At 35.8% G+C, this 20,247-nt stretch overlaps 1 protein-coding gene across 1 annotated transcript in view; it reads left to right on the top strand.

Annotated features, from left to right (window-relative positions):
• Window positions 1-20,247, top strand: part of CNTNAP2 (contactin associated protein 2) — a 1,149,595-nt gene that overhangs the window by 932,838 nt on the left and 196,510 nt on the right. The window contains 1 exon segment of the mRNA XM_032182107.1: window positions 13,435-13,591. Within this exon segment, the coding sequence (XP_032037998.1) occupies window positions 13,435-13,591 (157 nt within the window).

Below are 20,247 nucleotides of genomic sequence, written 5' to 3'. Positions count from 1 at the left end.
TTAAATCTTCAGAACAGTTGATTTCATGGACGAGCATGCTGTCCCCCTTTAACAGTATGGTTTGAATTCTGTGTTTTCAAGTATTCAAACTTTCATTTATTCTACATAGTTTGCTTACTGCTGAGCTTGTGAAGTGTTCCAGCTTGTTCTATCTGTATCAGGGAGGTAAACTCCTGCCCCTGACAAAAGAAACTGCATGCCAGAGCAAAAGGAGTCTGAAGAATTGACCAAGGAAAAACCTTTTAATTCTGTTGACTTCTGCAATATACCCTTCTCTCTCTAGAGTGTAGAATTCTATCACACAGAGCAGAGGAAATCATTCCTCACACCAGCATAGTAAGGTAGGGTTTTGAAGACAAGTTTTTCAGCAGCCAGTGGAAGTGGAGTTCTGTTCCTACTGTTAATACAGCAGCTAGTACTCTATACAGTCCATCAGTGTAATTCCTGTGCCCTGTGAGTATATAATGATAGTTAAGAAATGCCATTTCAACTCTACAGAGTAAGAGATTATCATAATATCTTATTAGGTCTTCAATAAAGTGCATCATTAGCCAAATTCTATTTTCCCCATAGAGAAATCTGAAACCCACGTGTAAGAATCAGTGTACTTGAATAGAATGATGAAACAAGCCTCAGTGAGGAAAAAAAGTGCCTTGAGCTCAGACTGTAGTAGGTGGTAGCTTGACAATGTAAAACATGTCACCTAACCTTTCCAGTTGTCAGTCCTAATCAGTGTGTGCCATGTTTCCCAGAAATCAATAGAGACATAGTTCTAACTGTAGCCATGAGACCCAAGCTGACCTAGAAGAGGTCATCTAAATACCAGAACATAAGCCCATCATTAGGTCTGACAAATGATGGGTTGTAGATTATTGAATGAAAGGACTGTGGATTATTAAATGAAAGGGCTGTGATTATTTTTGCCTCATATCCCAACATTGGATCCAAAGGCAGTGTTTTTGCAGATTAAACTGAAGAGAACACATCATACATCTGAAGTAAATTACCCCATTCACACTGAAATTTGTATTTTTTTTTAGGTTTCCTCTTAGCAACATCGGTATTATCAATGTCCTATACTACCTGTAAAATCTGAATGTACTAAGTATGCACTTTAAAAGGTTATTCATACATTTGTCTGATTTGTAATGATAGGATATAATAGTTTGTTATAATTTACAGGTTAATCTCTAACAGCAAAGCCTTATGAATTGAAATGGTTTGAACTACGGAAATTATATTGACAGCAGAGCATGTTTGGGAGGGTTATTCATTTACATGTTCCATTTCAGTCTCAAATAGTCATTTCATGGTGAAACAGATAGCTTCATTTTGGACCTCTGGCTTTAATCTTTATTGGTCCCCATATGATTGTGTGTGTGTGTGTGTGTGTGTGTAGAGTAGCTACTTTTATTTCAGTTTGAATTCAGTTTAGTCACTGTGCTCTAAGCCTCAGTGCTGAGGCTCAACTACACATTTTTTCCTAATTTGAAATCCATTTAGGGTGCATTTCTATTGTATGAACATAGCACATTACAAGTCATGGTAATGCACATTTTGTGTCATTGTTATGTCTAAATAAATGATCAGCTACTTTCCAGATTTGGAATTGCAGACAATCTGAGAGCAGTATGTCTACCATACAAAGAGGCTAGTATCTGTATTCATATGTTTATGCTAGTTGTGGTTTCAAAATTGTGCATGCACAATGTCATTAAAAAATATAATAATAATAAGGAAAACTTTTCTGAGTGTGATCTGACATTGGAATATCTTTGTTATTATCAAGTATTATAGCTCTATATTATAACCGTATTATATATATAGTATATGCAGCAATGGAATAGAAGAAGTAAAGCTGATTGTTTCAAGATTCCTCAAGGGTCAGTCAGGAAAGAAAATGGACAACAGCAGCAGCTGCTGCAGCAGCCTCATCAGCCAAAGAAAACCCTTGTAATCCCCCAAATCAACCTGATTATATCCCTATTCCATATGAAATTCCATTTGGAATATACAAATTTACAGAAACTCCTCAAGTTGCACCATGGGAGATTTAGGTTGGAAATGAGGAGACATTTCTTCTCACAAAGAGTAGCCAGGCATTGGGACGAGCTGCCCAGGGAGGTGGTGGAGTCACTGTCCCTAGGAGTGTTTAAGGAAAGTGTTTGGACATGGTGCTTAGAGACATGGTTTAGTGGGTGACATTGGAAGCAGGGTGATGGTATGAACAGATGACCTTAAAGGCCTTTTCCAACCTTAATTATTCTATGATTCTATAATTCTGTGAAGTGCCAGATATTAAACTCTGATCAATGGAGAGAAGTCTGAAGTCCTTCTGGCTCTCATAATGTCTTTTTTCTTTCAACTTAAACTACTGCTGTGCTGTGCTTGGGGCCAGGGACCAGCAGTTTGAAGACAGAAGTATTTGAGAGAGGTGTGGGACCTCTGAGAAAAGACTGCTTGCAGAAAAAGCTTTCAGAATTTCTGCTTACTCAGAGTGTAGCTTAATTTACCTTGGGATCTTGTTAATTTTAATTCATTTGTTAACAAAATAATGCCATCAACTCTGAAGGAGTTGTCATGTTTAGTTCAATGTAGACTGTGATTACTACAAATCAGTTAAATGGACCAGAAGGACATACTGTGCTGCATGAAGACTCAATGATGTAGATAGACATAAGTTAAGAATATTATCTATTTTCTTCTCTGTATATGTTAAAGGCACTCCAGTGCAGGTGTGCAAAGCAAGATCCAAAGTACTTGGCTATTTTAAATTAATTTAAAGATATTTTGACTATTTTTATTGTTTATGAACATCAAGGGAATTCTACTAAAATATGTGATTCTGTGATACCCAGTATAATTTATTGAATATTTACATAACTTATTTTTGCATTTGCCCTGTTTCCACATAACATATTGAATGGTACTTTAAATGACCCTCTCTTTGCACTCATTCTGATAAAATAATTTGAGTTTGATTTTACAGCCACCTAGGAATCATACTTCTAAAAGTTGCACCAATAACCAGGATTTCTGAAATCATTCCAATGGACCTCTGCTCTATGATGAGTCTGTTGTTACAGAAAATTTCAAAATGTACTCTCTTAGTGTTGAAATCAGTGATTTTCTGGGCTTCTTAATGTCCTTTTAAAGAAGTTAAATAATTTGTGTGCTTATCTGCACTAACTTGCAAAGTATCAGTGGTAATGAGTATGTATATGTATTTTATATATATATATATATATATACACACACACACACACATATATATATGTACTTTTTACCTGGCATCAGGTAAAGTGGTAACATTATCAAGTGAGCACAAAATGACATTCCTCTAGCTAAATGGTGGAATTCTTGGATTTATCTTTAGTACGTTCTTTGCAAGCCCATGACATGGAAATGTGCATTTTATCATAGCCTGGCTGAGCAAACTCCAGGGTAAGTTGTAAGCTGACACCAAATCTTCTACAGCTTTGCTGTTGCTGCTATCTGAGTTTTGGGAGTAGTGCTAGCTAAGAAAAGCCTGTTTGTACTGCACATATACTTTCTGACTGTGACCTGCTTGTCCTCTTCCCAGAACAAATAACATAAGCCCATTATTTCAGCATACATAGTAAAAACTTTAATGAACTTTTTGGAAATATTTATACATATGTTCTTTTTACCCCTTGAATTACACTTATTGTTTAAAAGTACTTACTTTTACTTTTCCCCTTCGCATTACATTAGGCAGAGACTCTGTTCTTTGGCCTCAAATATTCCAGTGAATTTACCACACAAAGATATTTGCAACATCCACAAAGTCTGAGACACTGTGTTGTTAGGTATAGTAGGAACTGTGGTGATTTTGTAATGAATTCTCCTTAAACCAAGCAAATAGTAGCATAAAAAGACATCTAACAGCTGCTTTCCCCTGCTAAATATCACCACTGAGATTTGATTCCAAGAAAAATAACAAGCCAGGTTTGGTTAGTGGTGCTGCAACTTAGAATTTATCTTAACAAGGGAAAAATCATTTGTACCATACTAGCTTTTCATGAGCTGGTGCAAAGAATAAATCTCTCCAATGGCAAACTAAGCTGTCAAAGCTTTTTCATAACATGCCATTGGATACCAGTGTGATAGCTATCCCTCCTGATCTTTTTATAGGTGGCTAATTCTGAAATAAAAGTCTTTTTTTGCCTACTTTTTTGTAGATCCAAGAAATTAAATTTTAAGTAGATATGATACAGATTGCTACTCAGTAAGAGAGTTGGGAGTACTACTGTTACATTACTGAAAAGATATTTGCACCAAATGTTTGGTATCTAGGAAAAGATTCATTATTTATTTATTTATATTTTGAAATTGATAAGTACATATCTGCAATATGTTCTGTGATAAATCACCAGGCAAATATACAGGCACATAAGAACATTCACATGCATGGCAACATGCATGGCAGTGGCTATCAGCCTAAGGCATGAATGCCAGCAAGCAAGTGGGAATTTTGTATCTCAGGCACTTGATTAGGTTCCCTTTTTGTCTTTACTTAAGACAAGAAAATTTAGACTCGTCTCAGTTAGACCAGTCTTTATGTACCAAAACATAATTGAAGGCTAGGAGGTATGGTGAGGAGCGATCTCTTCCAGTTTCTGTGGGAAAGGCAGGGCTCCTGAATGTGCATCTAAATGTTTGATTCCAGTTCCTGATACTGACAGTTGTGGAAGTTCTTCAGGTTTGGCTTATGGACATCATTAGACTTGCCTCCACTGCAAAACAGGCTACTTTATGGCTGTGGAAGAAAAGAACAACAATTAATTCAATGGTACCGTTAAGAAAACAGTGAAACAATGTTATGTTAACTCTACTGAGATTTGGTAAATAAATAAATAAATAAATAAAATAGGCCATATTGTATGTTGCAAATGCAGCTATCACTGCTTCTCCAACAAAATTTAGTTAACTGAAATTTTTATTTTGAACATTTCAGTATAAAATCATCAGCAGTATTTTTTCTGCTTTTCACAATCATTTTCCAATATTTGTCTTCATTTTCAATTAAAATCTTAACGGTATTTTTCATTTATATCTTACTTTTGATGTATGACATAATTCTGAATATCATAAAAAGAAAATAAAAATCTCTCTTTTTAAGTGTGTTTGCGGTAAGAAAAGCTTGTCCATGTCATACCATATAAATTAACAGACTGAGACATTACATATTTCAAGGTTTCTGAGCAGACCTCAAATCTTATATTTTCACACAGTTTACACAGTTTTTGCAAATAGAGAGTACTGTCAAATAGAGCAGCTTCCTCAATAAGCTTAAAAAGAAAATGAACAGCCCAGGTTAGTCATAGTAAAATAAATAAATAAATAGTTAAAATGGATATTAGCATTATGAAAAAAAAAAAAAAAAAAAAAAAAACCACACAAGTACCCACAGAATTAAAGTTACCATAAATAACAAACTAAAAGTTTCAGGCCATAATTCCACTAAGGTCACAAGTAGCCATAAATTAAGTATTCCCGGTTTCTGAAGTTGCCAAGTGTTCTTTTCTGTTGTTTTTCTTTTGTTAGTTTGTTTTTGAATCTGTTTTCCTCCCCTAGTTTCATATTTGCTCAAATGCTCCATTTACTTTGCCATGAGGGTTTGACCAATCTCACTCTTACTCATTAGTAGAGTGACAACGACTGATGCAACTTCTTTTCATAAATACTAAACATTCCTTATCAGCCCTTTTCCTAGCTAACCGGAAGAAAAACTAATTTATCAGTTAACAAAATAATAACAAAATTTACTTCCCTTTAAAAATGTCATATATATTAAATACATGGGTTATTCATATTAAACTCATTGCATAACACAATAGATAGAAATAAGTATTACTGGGGAAAAGGAAAATTAAGAAAATATTTATTAAAATAAAAACACCCATGATACTATCATATATAAATATTATATACATAAATAATCATTTTATCTCAGAACGTCGCTTTCATTTAAGAAGTCACTTTCTTCACAGGTACTTTCATTGAAATCTGGAAATATGACCAACTAGCCAAAATCTTCTCTTAGCACTCTTCTGTCAGTTTCAACTAATTCAGCCTTTAAGTTGGTCACTTGTACTGACATAAATTGCTCACAATCTGCCTGTATGGAGCAACATATAAGGATTAGCACCTTCCATTAGGACTTTCTACTGTTGTCATGAAACTACTAGCAGCTGCACATTCAGTCTAGGTAGGTATTTCCATGACATGATGCCAGGACAGCAAACCTTCAAAGTGTCTCATCAGCTTCATATTGGCCCTGAGCATAACCATAATAATAATTATGCATAAAATATGCATGAAATGAACTAAGACAGCAGAGCCTACCCAGCTTTGATATCCTTGACTTAAAGAATTCTGCATTGGAACATGCAGATGCACTTAGTGCATGAGTGGGATCAGACCACAATTATTTATTATTTTTTTTTCCAAATATTCAGTCTTCAAAAGATAAATAGCTCACAGTGATGATAAAAAAGATTTGACCTATATGGAGTAGATACTGCTGATGCTGTAAGGAAAAAAGTTGTCAATAAGACATGAGGTAAAAGCCGGGAAGTGCGCAGACATATTAGTGTACTGAACTTTTCAGTGACAAAATTATTTTTTAGAGCCTGTTTCTTCAGTATCAGGTATAATTGCTGCACAGACTCTAATGAACTGTGACCTAAAACCAAGTTACCCCTTCAGGTTAAAGGTACTGTATATTACAGTGTACTTTATTGCAAAGTGCACTTGTAGTGAATATATTTCATTCAAAAGGACAAGAATTCTACCTGCCTTTCCATACAGATTAACATTTTTGAAGCTTTCTCTTTAATTTGATGTGTTATCCATATGATATAGCTTTCATTTCTACCTATGAGTGGGAAGTTTCAGGCTATTTCAGGCTTCCAAGTTGTACTACATTTTAGAAAGATGTCTTTGGGCTTATCCTGCCAATAACAAGAAATAGGCAATTAATTCAACTCATACTGTTTAAATCTGTTCCATTAACAAAGAATAGAAAAAAAAAATCTTTCCTGAAAACAATAACAATTATAATATAATCATTGACTTTCCTTAGTATTTATTAGGGGATCTTTAATATTAGTGGATTATGGGATGGTTGCATTTAAGGAAAACAATATATATATAATTTAAAAAAGTTAAATTCAAAGATATCTAGTCCAGCAAATTAACACTTAATTGCTTCCAGGGGATCAACTAAATTTAGTTGTTAAATTTAGAGTCTCCAATGTGCAATTTTCAATGGCCTTGATTTTCAGAGGTTCTGAGCCATTGGTTTGATTTGAAAGTGTTCCTATCCTTCCTCTATTAACCATTTCCTTTTATTTTAAAGACAAGATAGAGGTAAAAAATATATATCTATATATAGAGAGAGAGAAAAAAAAAAAAATAACAGGAAGAGGCAGGATCATCCTCATTCAGAGCAAGTTATAACCTGTTTCAACTCACCACAAATTTTTAATCTGCACTGTAGATGAAGTTAGGATAAGCAGGTTCAAAAAGGAATTAGGCAAATCCATGGACAGTGGGTCTATAAACAGACACTGACACAAACAGGTAGAAAAATACCCTCTGGCATCCTTAATGCAGTGGCTGGAGTTTGGGGGAATGCAAAGGTAATGAACCATAAGTAATTGTCAAAGTCAGATCTTTTGTCTAACTATTGCCTCCTGTTGACATTGTCAGGCAGAGTTCTTACCAGTGTTGCCCAAAATAATTTCTGTTTCTATTCTTCTAATTACTAAATTGCTAGGAATGAGAAAGAGATGAGAAAGAAAACCAAGGGAAGAATCTTGAATAGTTAATTGTGTTGCTCCTTTGATTCTGGAAGCTGGAAGGTATACAAGAGTAATTGAAAGCTGTGAACAGCTTTCTTCCTCTCAGTAGAAGCAACACACTTCCACTCTTCCTTCAGTGACTGTGGAAATCAAACTGGCTTTGCAGATCATTAATGCAAAAAGTGACATTTTCTAGTGAAGAAAGAAAGAAGAGACTGGAGGAAAATTTGTTACTGGGAAAAGATTGTTAACAAAGGAGAAGTATATAGCTTCTCCAGGTAGTTTACAAATGAGAAATTTGTATCACAACACTAAGTGTTGCATTGTAAATCGACCTTACTGAATGCTGTGGAGTAACTGTCCACTTTATTCAGTTACCTAGTTTGACTTGTCTCAATATTGTGCCTTTAGATACTGGAACTGAACAGCTTTGAAACAGCAGGCCTAAACCACTAAAGTTAACACCATTTTTATTAACGTGCATTTAAAAATAATAAAACCCATAAGTTTTATTAAATGCTCAATAGAATATGAAGATACTTGCAAAAGTTATACATTGTGAGAATGTTGTGCTACAATAGAATTAAATATATTATAGACTGTTAAGAGATCTGTTCATACTACATTAACTTTGTCTGGATATGTTTTTGTATTAAATGAAATATTTCACACAAGTATACTTTTATGACATTCAAAGACCTGTGAGAATACAATGCAGTTATCTTAGTCCTTTACTTTTCTCTGAATTTTCTGTGGAAGGGGAACACTTCATAATAGGAAACACTGATGATCGGTTTCTTTACATACCTTGATTTAATAACTGCAGATCTGGGGTATCATTGTACAAGGATTTAAATAAAAACTAATATTTTGCATGAATGTTGACCATAGTCCAGCACTTGCAAAGCCATTGCAACCACTGTTAACTATATTTGATGTAAATGTTAAAGGCTTTTTTGAGAAAGAAATCTGAATCAGTAAAAATATGGTTTGAATCTGATGCTCTAGCCAAACATAGAAGTTTGCACAATCCATTTAAATGGATTAAGGGCATTTTGCCCTTAAAAGACTCTTCTTACACCATATGTATTAACTTTGGCTGTAGGGTTGGCAAGGGAAATGAAAATGCAGTTCATCATAATTTGATACAGATAAAATTAAACACTTCTTACAGCACTCCTCAAAAGAGAGCTGTTTCATGCCTGTGGGGTACTTTTGTATCAAGACTATTCAAAACAGAACTTCAAGGCAGGCAGTGAGTTTCTCTCCTGATCCTTACTGTAATACTATTTCTCCACAAAAGCTTGGGGAAAAAAGCTGTCAGTCAACAACAACAGCAGCAAAGCTCTCTAGTGACTCAAAATATGTTCCTACATTGAGCAAAGATATCTTCAAAAACATAAAAAATTTTTTTTGGTATTTCTTGTCATCACAATACACTTGTCAACTTTTATATATAACTTTTTCCATCCAATGTTTTTTCCTCCTTAGACTGAATTTATATGCTTTTAAAGCCATAAGACAAATAGCATTGGTACCATAGCAAAATAATCACATATGATTAAATATTCTGATGTTTAGAATGATATCCATTAGTTACCAGTTTTCATACTGTAGTGCATTACTTCATCTACTTGTATCAGCCCTTTCCAGCAGCTTTCAAAGCAGAAAAAATAAGCAAAGGGTTCTGAGGCAGAGCGTACTTCCACAAAAATGGACTATAGAGGTATAAACAAGGCAAAATGTGAGAGGGGAAGAGTGGTCCTGTTTCTAAACTTTGTTTTGTTTTTTTACATCCAACTTTTCTTTTCTTTTGCCCTTTTAGTTTCTCTACTGCAGTGTTTTACTATTTGTTATACCTTGTCATATTGGCATCTGCAATATATTTGCATAAAGTTCCTGATCTGGAGCTTCTGAACTCTAGACAAAGCAGCACCCTTCTTTTTTCTTTTTTTTTTTTTTTTTTGTCTGAAGTGAAGCAGGATGGACACAAAGGGCTGTTCTCATTTGGCAGCACAGAGCAAATGGTACACTGCAGCATCTCCCCACCTTTTCCTTGTATTAACTATAGAACATTAAGCAACTCTAGGGCTTCTGATATCGATCACTGTACTACAGAATTGTCTGATGGTGGCTAGCAAGGGTGGGTGGACTGCTTGAGGTTAGGCTGGGCATTGGTCAGCAGATGGTGAGCAATTGTATTGTGCATCACTTGTTTTGTACACATTGTTAGTAGTAGTACTATTATCGTCATTATTGTTATTATTATAGTTGTTATTATTATATTTCTGTCTTAATAAACTGTCTTTATCTCAACTCACAGGCTTCACTTTCCCATTTCTCTCACCCATCCCAGAGAGGGAGGTGGGGGGAGGGTGAGCGAATGGCTGTGTGATGTTTAGCTGCTGGCCAGGTTAAACCACAACAGTTCATTTTGGCGCACAACTTGGGGCTCGAAGGGTTGAGATAACGACAGATCTGACTGTATGTGCACAGTGAAAGCAATAGATGTGAAAAATGGCTCTGTCTAAGCTATAACACATTCCAGATTTAAAGCTGTATGTCATTTATCATTTCAATGAGTTAAACACAGCCTTGTTTTGTCTATCATTATGGTCTGTGACACCCACTACTGTAGTCTGCAGTTCTGCTATTGTTTCATCCACTTTGCTCATTTCTACCTGCTTCAGATTTTTAATCCTCTTTTCAACTATTCCAAGTAATTTTAGATACTTCTGGTATTTTAATTAGCAGTTTTACTTTCCAGTGAAATGATCACTGATTGAATCATGCAGTCCTTTGCTTGGTAGCCAGGGTGTAAACAAAATTTTGACTGGAGAGTCAAAACTAGTATTTCATTGAAATAGAAACTAACATGCATAGAAACTAACATCAAAGACAACCAAAAACAAACAAGCAAACAAAGAAAAAACAATAGGAGCTTCAGATATTATTAATGCTGTTGTTGGATGCTATATCAATAAAAGTTATTCTGTGAATTGGGATTATGTGCCAAGGTTTTGGTAGTGGAGAGGTTTGAAGGGTGTCTTTTGTGAGAAGAGTCCAGAAGCTTCCCCATGTCAGATAAAAGCCAATTCCTGCCAGCTTCAAAGGGCCACTGGCCAAGGCTGAGCCAATGAGAGGTGCTGTTTGCACCTCTGTTAGAGCAGATTTAAGAAAGAAGAAAACTGTCATGCAACAGCAGCTGTAAGAGAGAAGGGAGAAAATGCAGAGAAAAACAACTCTGCAGACACCAGGTTCAGTGAAGAAGGCAAGGGAGATGGTGCTCCAGCCTCTGGAGCAGAAGTTCCCTAGCAGCCCATGAAGAGGCCCATGGTGTACCCTGCTGAAACAGATATTCATGCTGTAGCTCATGGAGAAGCCCATGGTGGATCTGGCCTGAAAGAAGTTGCAGTCCATGGAGAGTCCACCTTGGAGTAGACTCTGGAGAGAAACTGCAGCCCGTGAAGAGGAACCCATGCAGGAGCAGGGGATCTAGGGGGAGCTGCCACCTTTGGGGGACCTGTGCTGGAGCAGTTTGCTTCTGATGGATGGACCCCATGGTACAGACTCATGTGGGAGCAGTTCTTAAAGAGGTGCTGCCTGTGAGAAGCCCACATTGGATCAGTTTGGGAAGGACGACATTGGATCAGTTTGAGGGACCCCACATTGGACCATGGGCGGAGAGTGACAGAGAAGGAGTGGCAGAGATGAAGTGATATAGACTGACCACAATTCCTATTGCTCATTCCCCTGTACCACTCCAGGAAAGGAAGTAGAAGAGAGTAGGCGAAGGATTGAGTGGAAAGAATTTTTAGTTTGCTTTCAGTTCTTACTGCTCTAGTCTGTCAGGGATAGGCAATAAATTACATTAATCTCTTTACAGTGAGTTTGCTTTGCTTCTGATGGTAATTGGTGAGTGATCTCCCTGTCCTTATCTCAAACTATGAACCCTTTTTCATAATATTTTTTCCCCCTCTTCTTTTTGAGGAGGGAGAATGAGAAAGCTCTGTGGTTGAGCTGAGATAGCCAGTAGTGTGATCCCATCATGTTCTGTCATTAGCTGTTAGAAATACATTTGTTATTAAAAGTTTTATAATAACCTTATGTAAGCCAGGGAAACCTACACTTGTATCTGATAGATTTTATTGTAGCTTGAAAATGCTGTTGCAGCATTCACATAACATGCTCTTGGAGCCTGCAAAACTTAGTTCCATGATAGTCAAGTTGGAGAAGCTAAAACGAACAATTTAAGGTCCAGAATCAAGTAATTCTGTTAGTATACCCATTGCATTAGTGGTCAACAAAATGGTCGTACTATGCAGCATAGTAACAATGAATAAAAACCTTCAGCAACCGTGAATTTTTCACATTACTGTATTTTCAGTGGTGATATTTTATATGGTGTTTAACAATCAAAAGTATTGAACAAAGCAAGTGTTTTCAGAGAGCTGTGGGATTCTTGTTTGTTTATTTGTATTTTATCATGTCTGAAGATATATGGTTGCCCTCTCCATCTCTGGAATTTTCTGTCTGAAAATTCATATATATTTCCACATATATCTGGGATAACTAGATCGATCTATTGTCTGGATGATAAAATTTAATTGTGGTATAGCTATTTTTAGGATTATGAATGTATTTTATTTTATTTTTTTAGAAATGTATAATGCCAATACACAGATAGAAAATTATCAAAAACAGAATCTATTATTTAGTATTTTGTAAAATTTATTGGATTTCATGCAAATGGCTTTATTTGATTTCATGAGAAAATACAGTACAGATAGGGAAAAAGACAATGTAAAGAGAGATGTTTATAAGCTGAGTTCCATCATGTTTTCAAAATGTGAAAAATTGCTATAGATAACTATATTACAATTAATTGAGTTACTCATGTGGTTTTGAAGTTAAGCTCGTATTTAAATGCCCTGATGAACTGGAAGCATAAAAAGAGACTTTTAAATAAGGGTGGGTTTATTTATTAATTTAATTACATATAAGAGGCTTAGTTAGTCCCATAAGATTAGAAATCGAGTTAGAAAAGTTTGTGAAAATATCAAGTTACAGACCCAATGCCAAGAAATAGGATTATATCAAAGTTCAGATTACTTTTGATCTGGTATTAAATCAAATCTTTTGTATAGATTTTTAAAGAATTGTTAGGAAGATTTGGGAGTCTGATAATATCTGTTTATATTTCAGTGAAACATTTGTGGACAAATATTGAATAATCAATCTGATAGCTAACTATATGAAATAGAAATTAATTGAAAACAATTTTGGAACCTGCCCATATATTTTCATTATATAAACTGAGAACAATTAAAAAGTTAAAGCAACATACAAGATTAAATATATATATATATTTCAACCATTACAAATAATGTGAATACAGAAAAGAAAATGGGCTTTGTTTATCTGTCAAGGACCTTTGAATTGCTTAATAATAATTGAGTGCATTTGTTTGCCAGAATGGCAAACAAACTGGACAGCCACCAGTTGTGTTGTTAATATCTTCGTATTGAATATCTGAGCCCTGTTAATGCGTAATGGAGCTCTTCTTCTTCAATGCTTCATAACCTTTCATTTTCTTTCCTTGCAGAAGGGAATCCATATACATGGTGGGTTGGAAAAGCCAATGAGAAGCACTACTACTGGGGAGGATCAGGACCTGGTATTCAAAAATGTGCCTGTGGCATTGAACGCAACTGTACTGATCCCAAGTACTACTGCAACTGTGATGCTGATTATAAGCAATGGTGAGTGTTCTACAAGAAAGCAGACTACCAGAATCTCCTAGCATTTACAATTACTGCTGTTTCTCGGAAGGTCTTTTCTTTAAATATTTCCTTTTTTTTTTTTTTTTTTTTTTTTTACCAAAGAATGAAGGCAAAAATATTATATTTGATTTCTCATTTGCAAATTATCTTCCCATCTTTTTGCATTTCCATTTTTTTCACAGTATCTGTGACTGTCAAATGTAGGGGATATGTTTATGTTTTCAAGTCAGCTGAGCTACAGAGAAGATAGCTAAACTTGCAAAGTCAACTGCTAATAGGAAAGGCCAGCATTTTGGCTGCCTGTGCAACTTTGTCTTCATCGTGTTCAGCTGTGTTACAACACAGTATTTAATTTCATCTCTGCAACTTCATTTGGAGAAATTTTACTAATATGAATGCTGCATTTGCCTGAAAAAGAAGTGAGAGAGATGAGCTCACATCAATAATGTAGGGACTCTAAACCTCATTATTCATCTTTCATGAGAAAATGCATTGAGAACTAAGCCTGGAAAGTATTACAGAATGAAGTCCTGCATTTCAGAGGAAGCTATTGCACTTTTTAAGAGATAATTAAATACTCATTGGCCTAATGGCTGAGAGTACAAACCTATAGTCCTTTGGGGAGTGAGTGAGAATTGGTTCTAGTTTCTTCTCTAATAAACAGTTATTGATTCATCCCAGGTGGAACATCTTAACAGAGGGACTGAGGAAGTCCTAGCCCAGAGTAGTTTATTGTCTGGTAACAGGGGCATTCTGCTGCAAGGTAATTGAAGTGGGTTCAAATCCCTTCAGGCAGAAAAGAGAATTAAACCTGCATCACTGATATCTCCCATAAATGCTCTAGCAATGAGCTTACTGTGTAAAAAATGTCATTTTCTGTGAGATACCATCTCTGCTTTCAGAACAATGGCTTTATAAGCTTTAAGTGTTTTGTCTTCACAGGTAGTATCATATTTTAAATGGTATGCAATGTTCAGTGACTAATTGGACCCATACTTTTATGATCACTTTTCCCATTAATAGCAACTTAGAATCAAAGAATTATAGAATAGTTTAGGTTAGAAGGAACCTTTAAATATCATCTAATTCCAAACCGCCTGCCACGGACAGGGACACCTTCTATTAGACCAGGTTGCTCAAAGTCCCATCCAGCCTAGCCTCAAACACTTCCATTGTTAGGGCATTCACAACTTCTCTGGGCAACTTGTTCCAGTATCTAACCACTCTCATAATAAAGAATTATATCTAATCTAAATCTACCTTGTTCTGAGGACCACAGAGATGGATGCGGTACTCCAGGTGGTATCTCATGAATGAAGAACAGAGGGGGAGAATCACCTCCCTCAACCTGTTGGTCATGCTTCTTTTAATGCAGCCCGGGATATTATTACCATTTTGGTCTGCACATGCATGTTTACAGTTCAAGTACAATTTTTCTTCTGCCAGTACTCTCAAGTCTTTCTCTGCAGGGCTGTTTCAATCCATTTGTCACCCAGTCTATACTGTTTTTGGGGATTGCTCTGAACCACAGGCAGGACCTTGCAATCACCCTTCTTGAACATCATGAGGTTTGCATGGGCACATCTCTCAAGCCCGTTCATGTCCCTCTGGATGGCATCCCTTCCCTCCAAAGTGTCAACCACACCACACAGATTGGTGTCATCCACAAACTTGCTAAAGGTGCACTTGATCCAATTATCCATGGCACCAATGAAGATACAAAACAGTACCAGTCCTAATACAGACCCCTGAGGGACACCATTCATCAATAGACTCCACCTGGATATTGAACCATTTACTGTAGCTCTTTGAGTGACCATCCAGACAATTCCTTATCCACCAAACTGTTCATCCATCAAATCCATGTCTCTCCAATTTAGAGATAAGGGTGATGAGCGGGGCTATATAAGGTTTTGTAAAAGTGACATTGACATATACATTGCTACTGTTAGCTTTAACATTGTTACGGTAATTATCAGTCATATTAGGGAGTGAACTACAGAGTAGCACAGAGATAAAGTCAATATTACAGACAGAGAAATCAGACATGGTGACAAACTTCAGAACTACTGTTATATAAAGAGTGAAAAATATAGCCAGAGGACTCAGACTCAAATATAGGCGCTATAGCAATGTAGCACGAGGTAAGTTTGGTACTGTGAAAAAAATTGTAACAATAAAAGGAAGATGTAATAATAATTAGGATCATGGCAGAATTAGGAGCATTAATAGTTTTCATTGCTTCAGGCACTGGATGTGTATCCATAAATACTAGTCTCTGTACCATATGTTGACTGTTTTATTATATGCTGTGGGAAATGCGTGGGTATGGGAAATATCATTGACATTTGGTCTCTTGTGGTTTCTCTAAGTGCCACAGGTGCTAATTTAATAAGCTTTCACTCAATAATTTTTTTCTGTAACATCTATGCCCCTATATACAATGAGAATATATGGAATCTATTAATAAATACATTAACATAATGAATAGATCCTTTAAAAACTAAAAATAAGGTTAATATCATAATAGATATGCAACTGTTTACTCAGAATTTTATCAAGAAGTGATCATTTGGGAAATATATTTATTAAGTATTTTTATGGATATATCACTTTTCAGGAAAAACTGCGTATTTTAGTACAATTAATGAAGAACAGAAAAATGTATTTTAATTTGTGGAGTGTTCAATTAAAAAAAAAAAAAAAAAAAAAAGAAAACCTTACTGTAGTCTTTAAGGACATTTTGTTCAAGATTCATATTTGCTGTTCAGTTTCAGAACAGAAACTAGCCAAAGCCATCCTTTATGGTAATAGGAATTATTTTGAAGAGTCCTAGTTATGAATTTTCTCTAGTCAGGTTGATTGATACCTAAAAAGCAAGTGATCTCCAGAAGTGAGATCTCTCTGACTTCACTTAGCAGCAAAACATCCTTAGCACAAACATCCATCACATCTGTTCAAACCTTATTTTAGCATATACAGTTTTCCCTATTCCAACTGTTTCATATACTATAAAATCATAGAACCGTAGAATATTCCAAGTTGAAAAGGATCTACAAGAACCATCTCATCCAACTCCCAGCTCCTCATTCTTACTGGTAAGGATGTATATGTATATGTACATGTATACATATATTTTATACACATAATATACATATAATATAATTATAATATTATATATATATATTTATATGCATATTTATATACATATATATTACCGTAGGAATGTTGGCAGCTTTACTTTGGTACATATGGGAACATGATGCAAGGATCCCGAAGCAAGGCTTGACTAAGATAACTAAAATCTGGGTGTGGTGACACAGATATTAGTCAACTTTTGTAATAGAGTTACATGGGTGTTCCTGTACAGAATGGAAATTCCTATTCATACAGGGAAATTAGCAGCTTATGATGAGCAAACAGGTATCAGCTCAAAGACTGACAAAACATCTTGCCACAGGTATCACCCTAGGTCATCAGGACAGCTGATTTAACTTACAGTCCTCTAAAACAGAAGGTCTAAGTAAACATCAAACTGGGTCTGAGAAACCAAACAGAACTTTTGCAGCAATTTTATATCCTGGACCTATCTGAAAGCATTGTATTTTACCATGATATACCCACAATTATTTACTTCTCCTGTCCAGACAATGTGGAAGAAGCTTATATTTGATTTTGATTTGATTTTGGTGTTTTTGTTTGTGTATTTTTTGTTAGTTTTTTTGGGGGGTGGGAGGGAGAACTGTATGTATGGGAAGTATGGGAAGTATGGCCAGAGTAGTAGCTAGAGTAATTAACTGTATTAGGAAATGTAAAGAAGTACAACTGGAAAAGAAGTCTGAGTGGAAATTGTTGGAATGAAAGGGGAAGAGAGATTCAGTAAGGAATTCAGCAAGGAGATTCAGTGTTTGAAGTACAAGGTACTTTCTCAAGGGAAACAGAGAAGCCACTGAATCAGAATGATATAGTGTAAGTAGAATATTGTCCAGAAATTATGATGCAGGAATTGGAAACTGTGTTAGAATTGAAGAAGGGGATTGCATTTTGATGAACGATCTCATAACCAATGCAGGAAATGCTCCCTCGGAGAACTGGATTCCAACTCTGCTTCTGGAACAAAATTTCTGTGTGATGCTGGCCAAGATTTGTAAGCCATTTTTTCATAGGGTAGTCATTAATTGTTTGATCCTTGACATCATTTATCAGTGGCCTCCTCCTGGATATCAAGACATTGATTGCAACTTTTTGAATGTGACCATCCAGACAATTCCTTATCCACCAAACAGTTCATCCATCAAATCCTTGTCTCTCCAATTTAGAGATAAGGATGTCGAGTGGGACCATGTGAGGTTTTGTACAAGTGCAGGTAGATGACATCAGCTGTTCTTCCCTTATCAACCAACACCCAATCCCCATCGTAGAAGGCCACCAAGTTAGTCAGGCATGATTTGCCCTTTGTGAATCCATCTTGACTGTCTCCAATCACCTCCTTATTGTATATAACCTTTTGTATAGTTTTGTATATAAGCCTTTGTATAGTTTCCAGGAGGTTCTGCTCCTTGGTCTTACCTGGCACAGCTATGAGACTGACCAGGCTGTAGTTTCACAGGTTATCCTTATTACTCTCTGTAGATGTGGGTGTTATATTTCCCCTTTTCCAATCTTTGAGTACCTCAGCCTTCTCTGTAACCTATATCCCAGGTAACCTGGCCTCTCGTTTCCTCGTGGAGGAGGCACAGATTTTCCCTCATCTTCCTTTTTCACCAACATATCTATAGAAGCTTTTCTTATTTCCCTTGATATCTCTGGCCAGATTTAATTCTATCAGGGCTTTAGCTTTCCTAACCTGATCCTAGGCTGCTCAGACAATTTCTCTATATTCACCTCAGGCTACCTGTCTTTGCTTCCACCCTCTGTAGACTTCCTTTTTGTATTTGGGTTTGTGTAGGAACTTCTTGTTCACCCATACAGGGCACTTGGCATTTATGTCTGACTTCCTTTTTATTGGGATACATTGCTCCTATGCTTGGAGGAGGTGATATTTGAATATTAACCAACTTTCTTGGTCCCCTCTTCCCTCAGGGCTTTATCCCATGGTACTCTACCAAGCAGATCCCTGAAGATGCCAAAGCCTACTCATCTAATATTCAGAGTAGCAAGCTTTCTATGCACCCTTCTCCTTTGCATCAAGGATCTTGAACTCCACTTTTATAACTTGTAATTTTCATAAGTACAGAACTAGCTATGCCAATTATGGACTCAGTTATAATGTAATCTTTCTCAGTTACTAGATTACACCATAGTCTTGGTATACCTGGAATCTAGACGGTGTGTATTAATGTTTTTTAAAAGCTCACAGAGCACCTTTACAGGTCACTCTCTCTGAATAAAGAAGAAAAGAGAGCATTCTGTAAATGGTACAGGTATTTACCATATATTAATGTGTTGATTATCAGACTCTGAAAACAGGAGGTATGTAGGCCAAAATGGTAGATATTGTCAAGGAATTCAAATTTATGTGTGTTTGCACAATGCATCTAAAGTAGAAGTTAATTATTAGAAGAGTCCCAGGTTGTTGCTGCAATGTAAATACTAAGTAATCATTTTTGCCATAATAAATCTTTATGGATAGGAGGGAAAAAAACAGTTGGGAAGAGCTTCACTCAGAGAAATCCCACAAAAGTGAACCTTAGTCCCAAATTATCAATTATATGTGCACAGTATGAAATTAATCCAGGAGAAAGTGAATCAAATTATATTTAAAAGCTTATTTTTACCTGACAACAGAGATTATATGTATTTATTTAAGAGCATGGTCATCATTCAAGTCAGATTTCCTCAAGCTTGAGAGAATAAATGCTTCTGACATTGCTGTTATTAACAACAAGAAATTCCTTGGGTCATTGTGAAACTAAATCTGCTTCAAATAAACAATGTTATTTACACATAACTTCATGCATTTCTGTAAAAAATACTGGCGCTGCAGAGATAGACAAACTATATGAATTAAGCAGTAAATGTGAAGATCTACAAAGAAATGTTGGTTCTAACTCTTTTGACCATAAAGTCAGTTATAACTAACACCCAGATTGGCCAAAGTTTCTACTCCAAAGACTGTTTACTTCTTATTCTTTCTTACTTTTTCTATAGTATGTGAAAAAACACGATGTGATCCTGCAAGGTGGATTTACTGAGAAAAGGATTTTCCTTTCAAACTTCCTCATGAGGATGAACTTTAGATTTCTAAGTAGGGCACAGAATTCACTGCTGACTATTAGTGTGACTGCTAATATTTCAAGAAATATTTGATGGTTCTATAAGATGATTGAAAGGGATTAAAGAACGTTAAGATAATAGTGGTTCAGACAAATGAAGGAAATCAGCAATGAAACAGTTCAGGATTACTTTATCATCACAGATCTTGACTTCAGGAATAAATCAGATGACTGCAGACCACCTAATTTTTTTGTTTATCCTCTGCCACAGTTTGGAAATTAACATTTCCTTCTCCAAAGCCTGCAAAATCCATTTATTTTTGTGAGATGTTTGCCAAAATGCTCCACAAGATACATTGCCTTTCTCTTTGCTACTTTTCTCCTACATTGAGACTTTCAGAATAAATTTTCAGGTGGTGA

This window comes from Aythya fuligula, chromosome 2 (assembly GCF_009819795.1).
Source record: "Aythya fuligula isolate bAytFul2 chromosome 2, bAytFul2.pri, whole genome shotgun sequence".
NCBI lineage: Eukaryota > Metazoa > Chordata > Aves > Anseriformes > Anatidae > Aythya > Aythya fuligula.
This window is presented reverse-complemented; position numbering and strand designations above follow the sequence as displayed.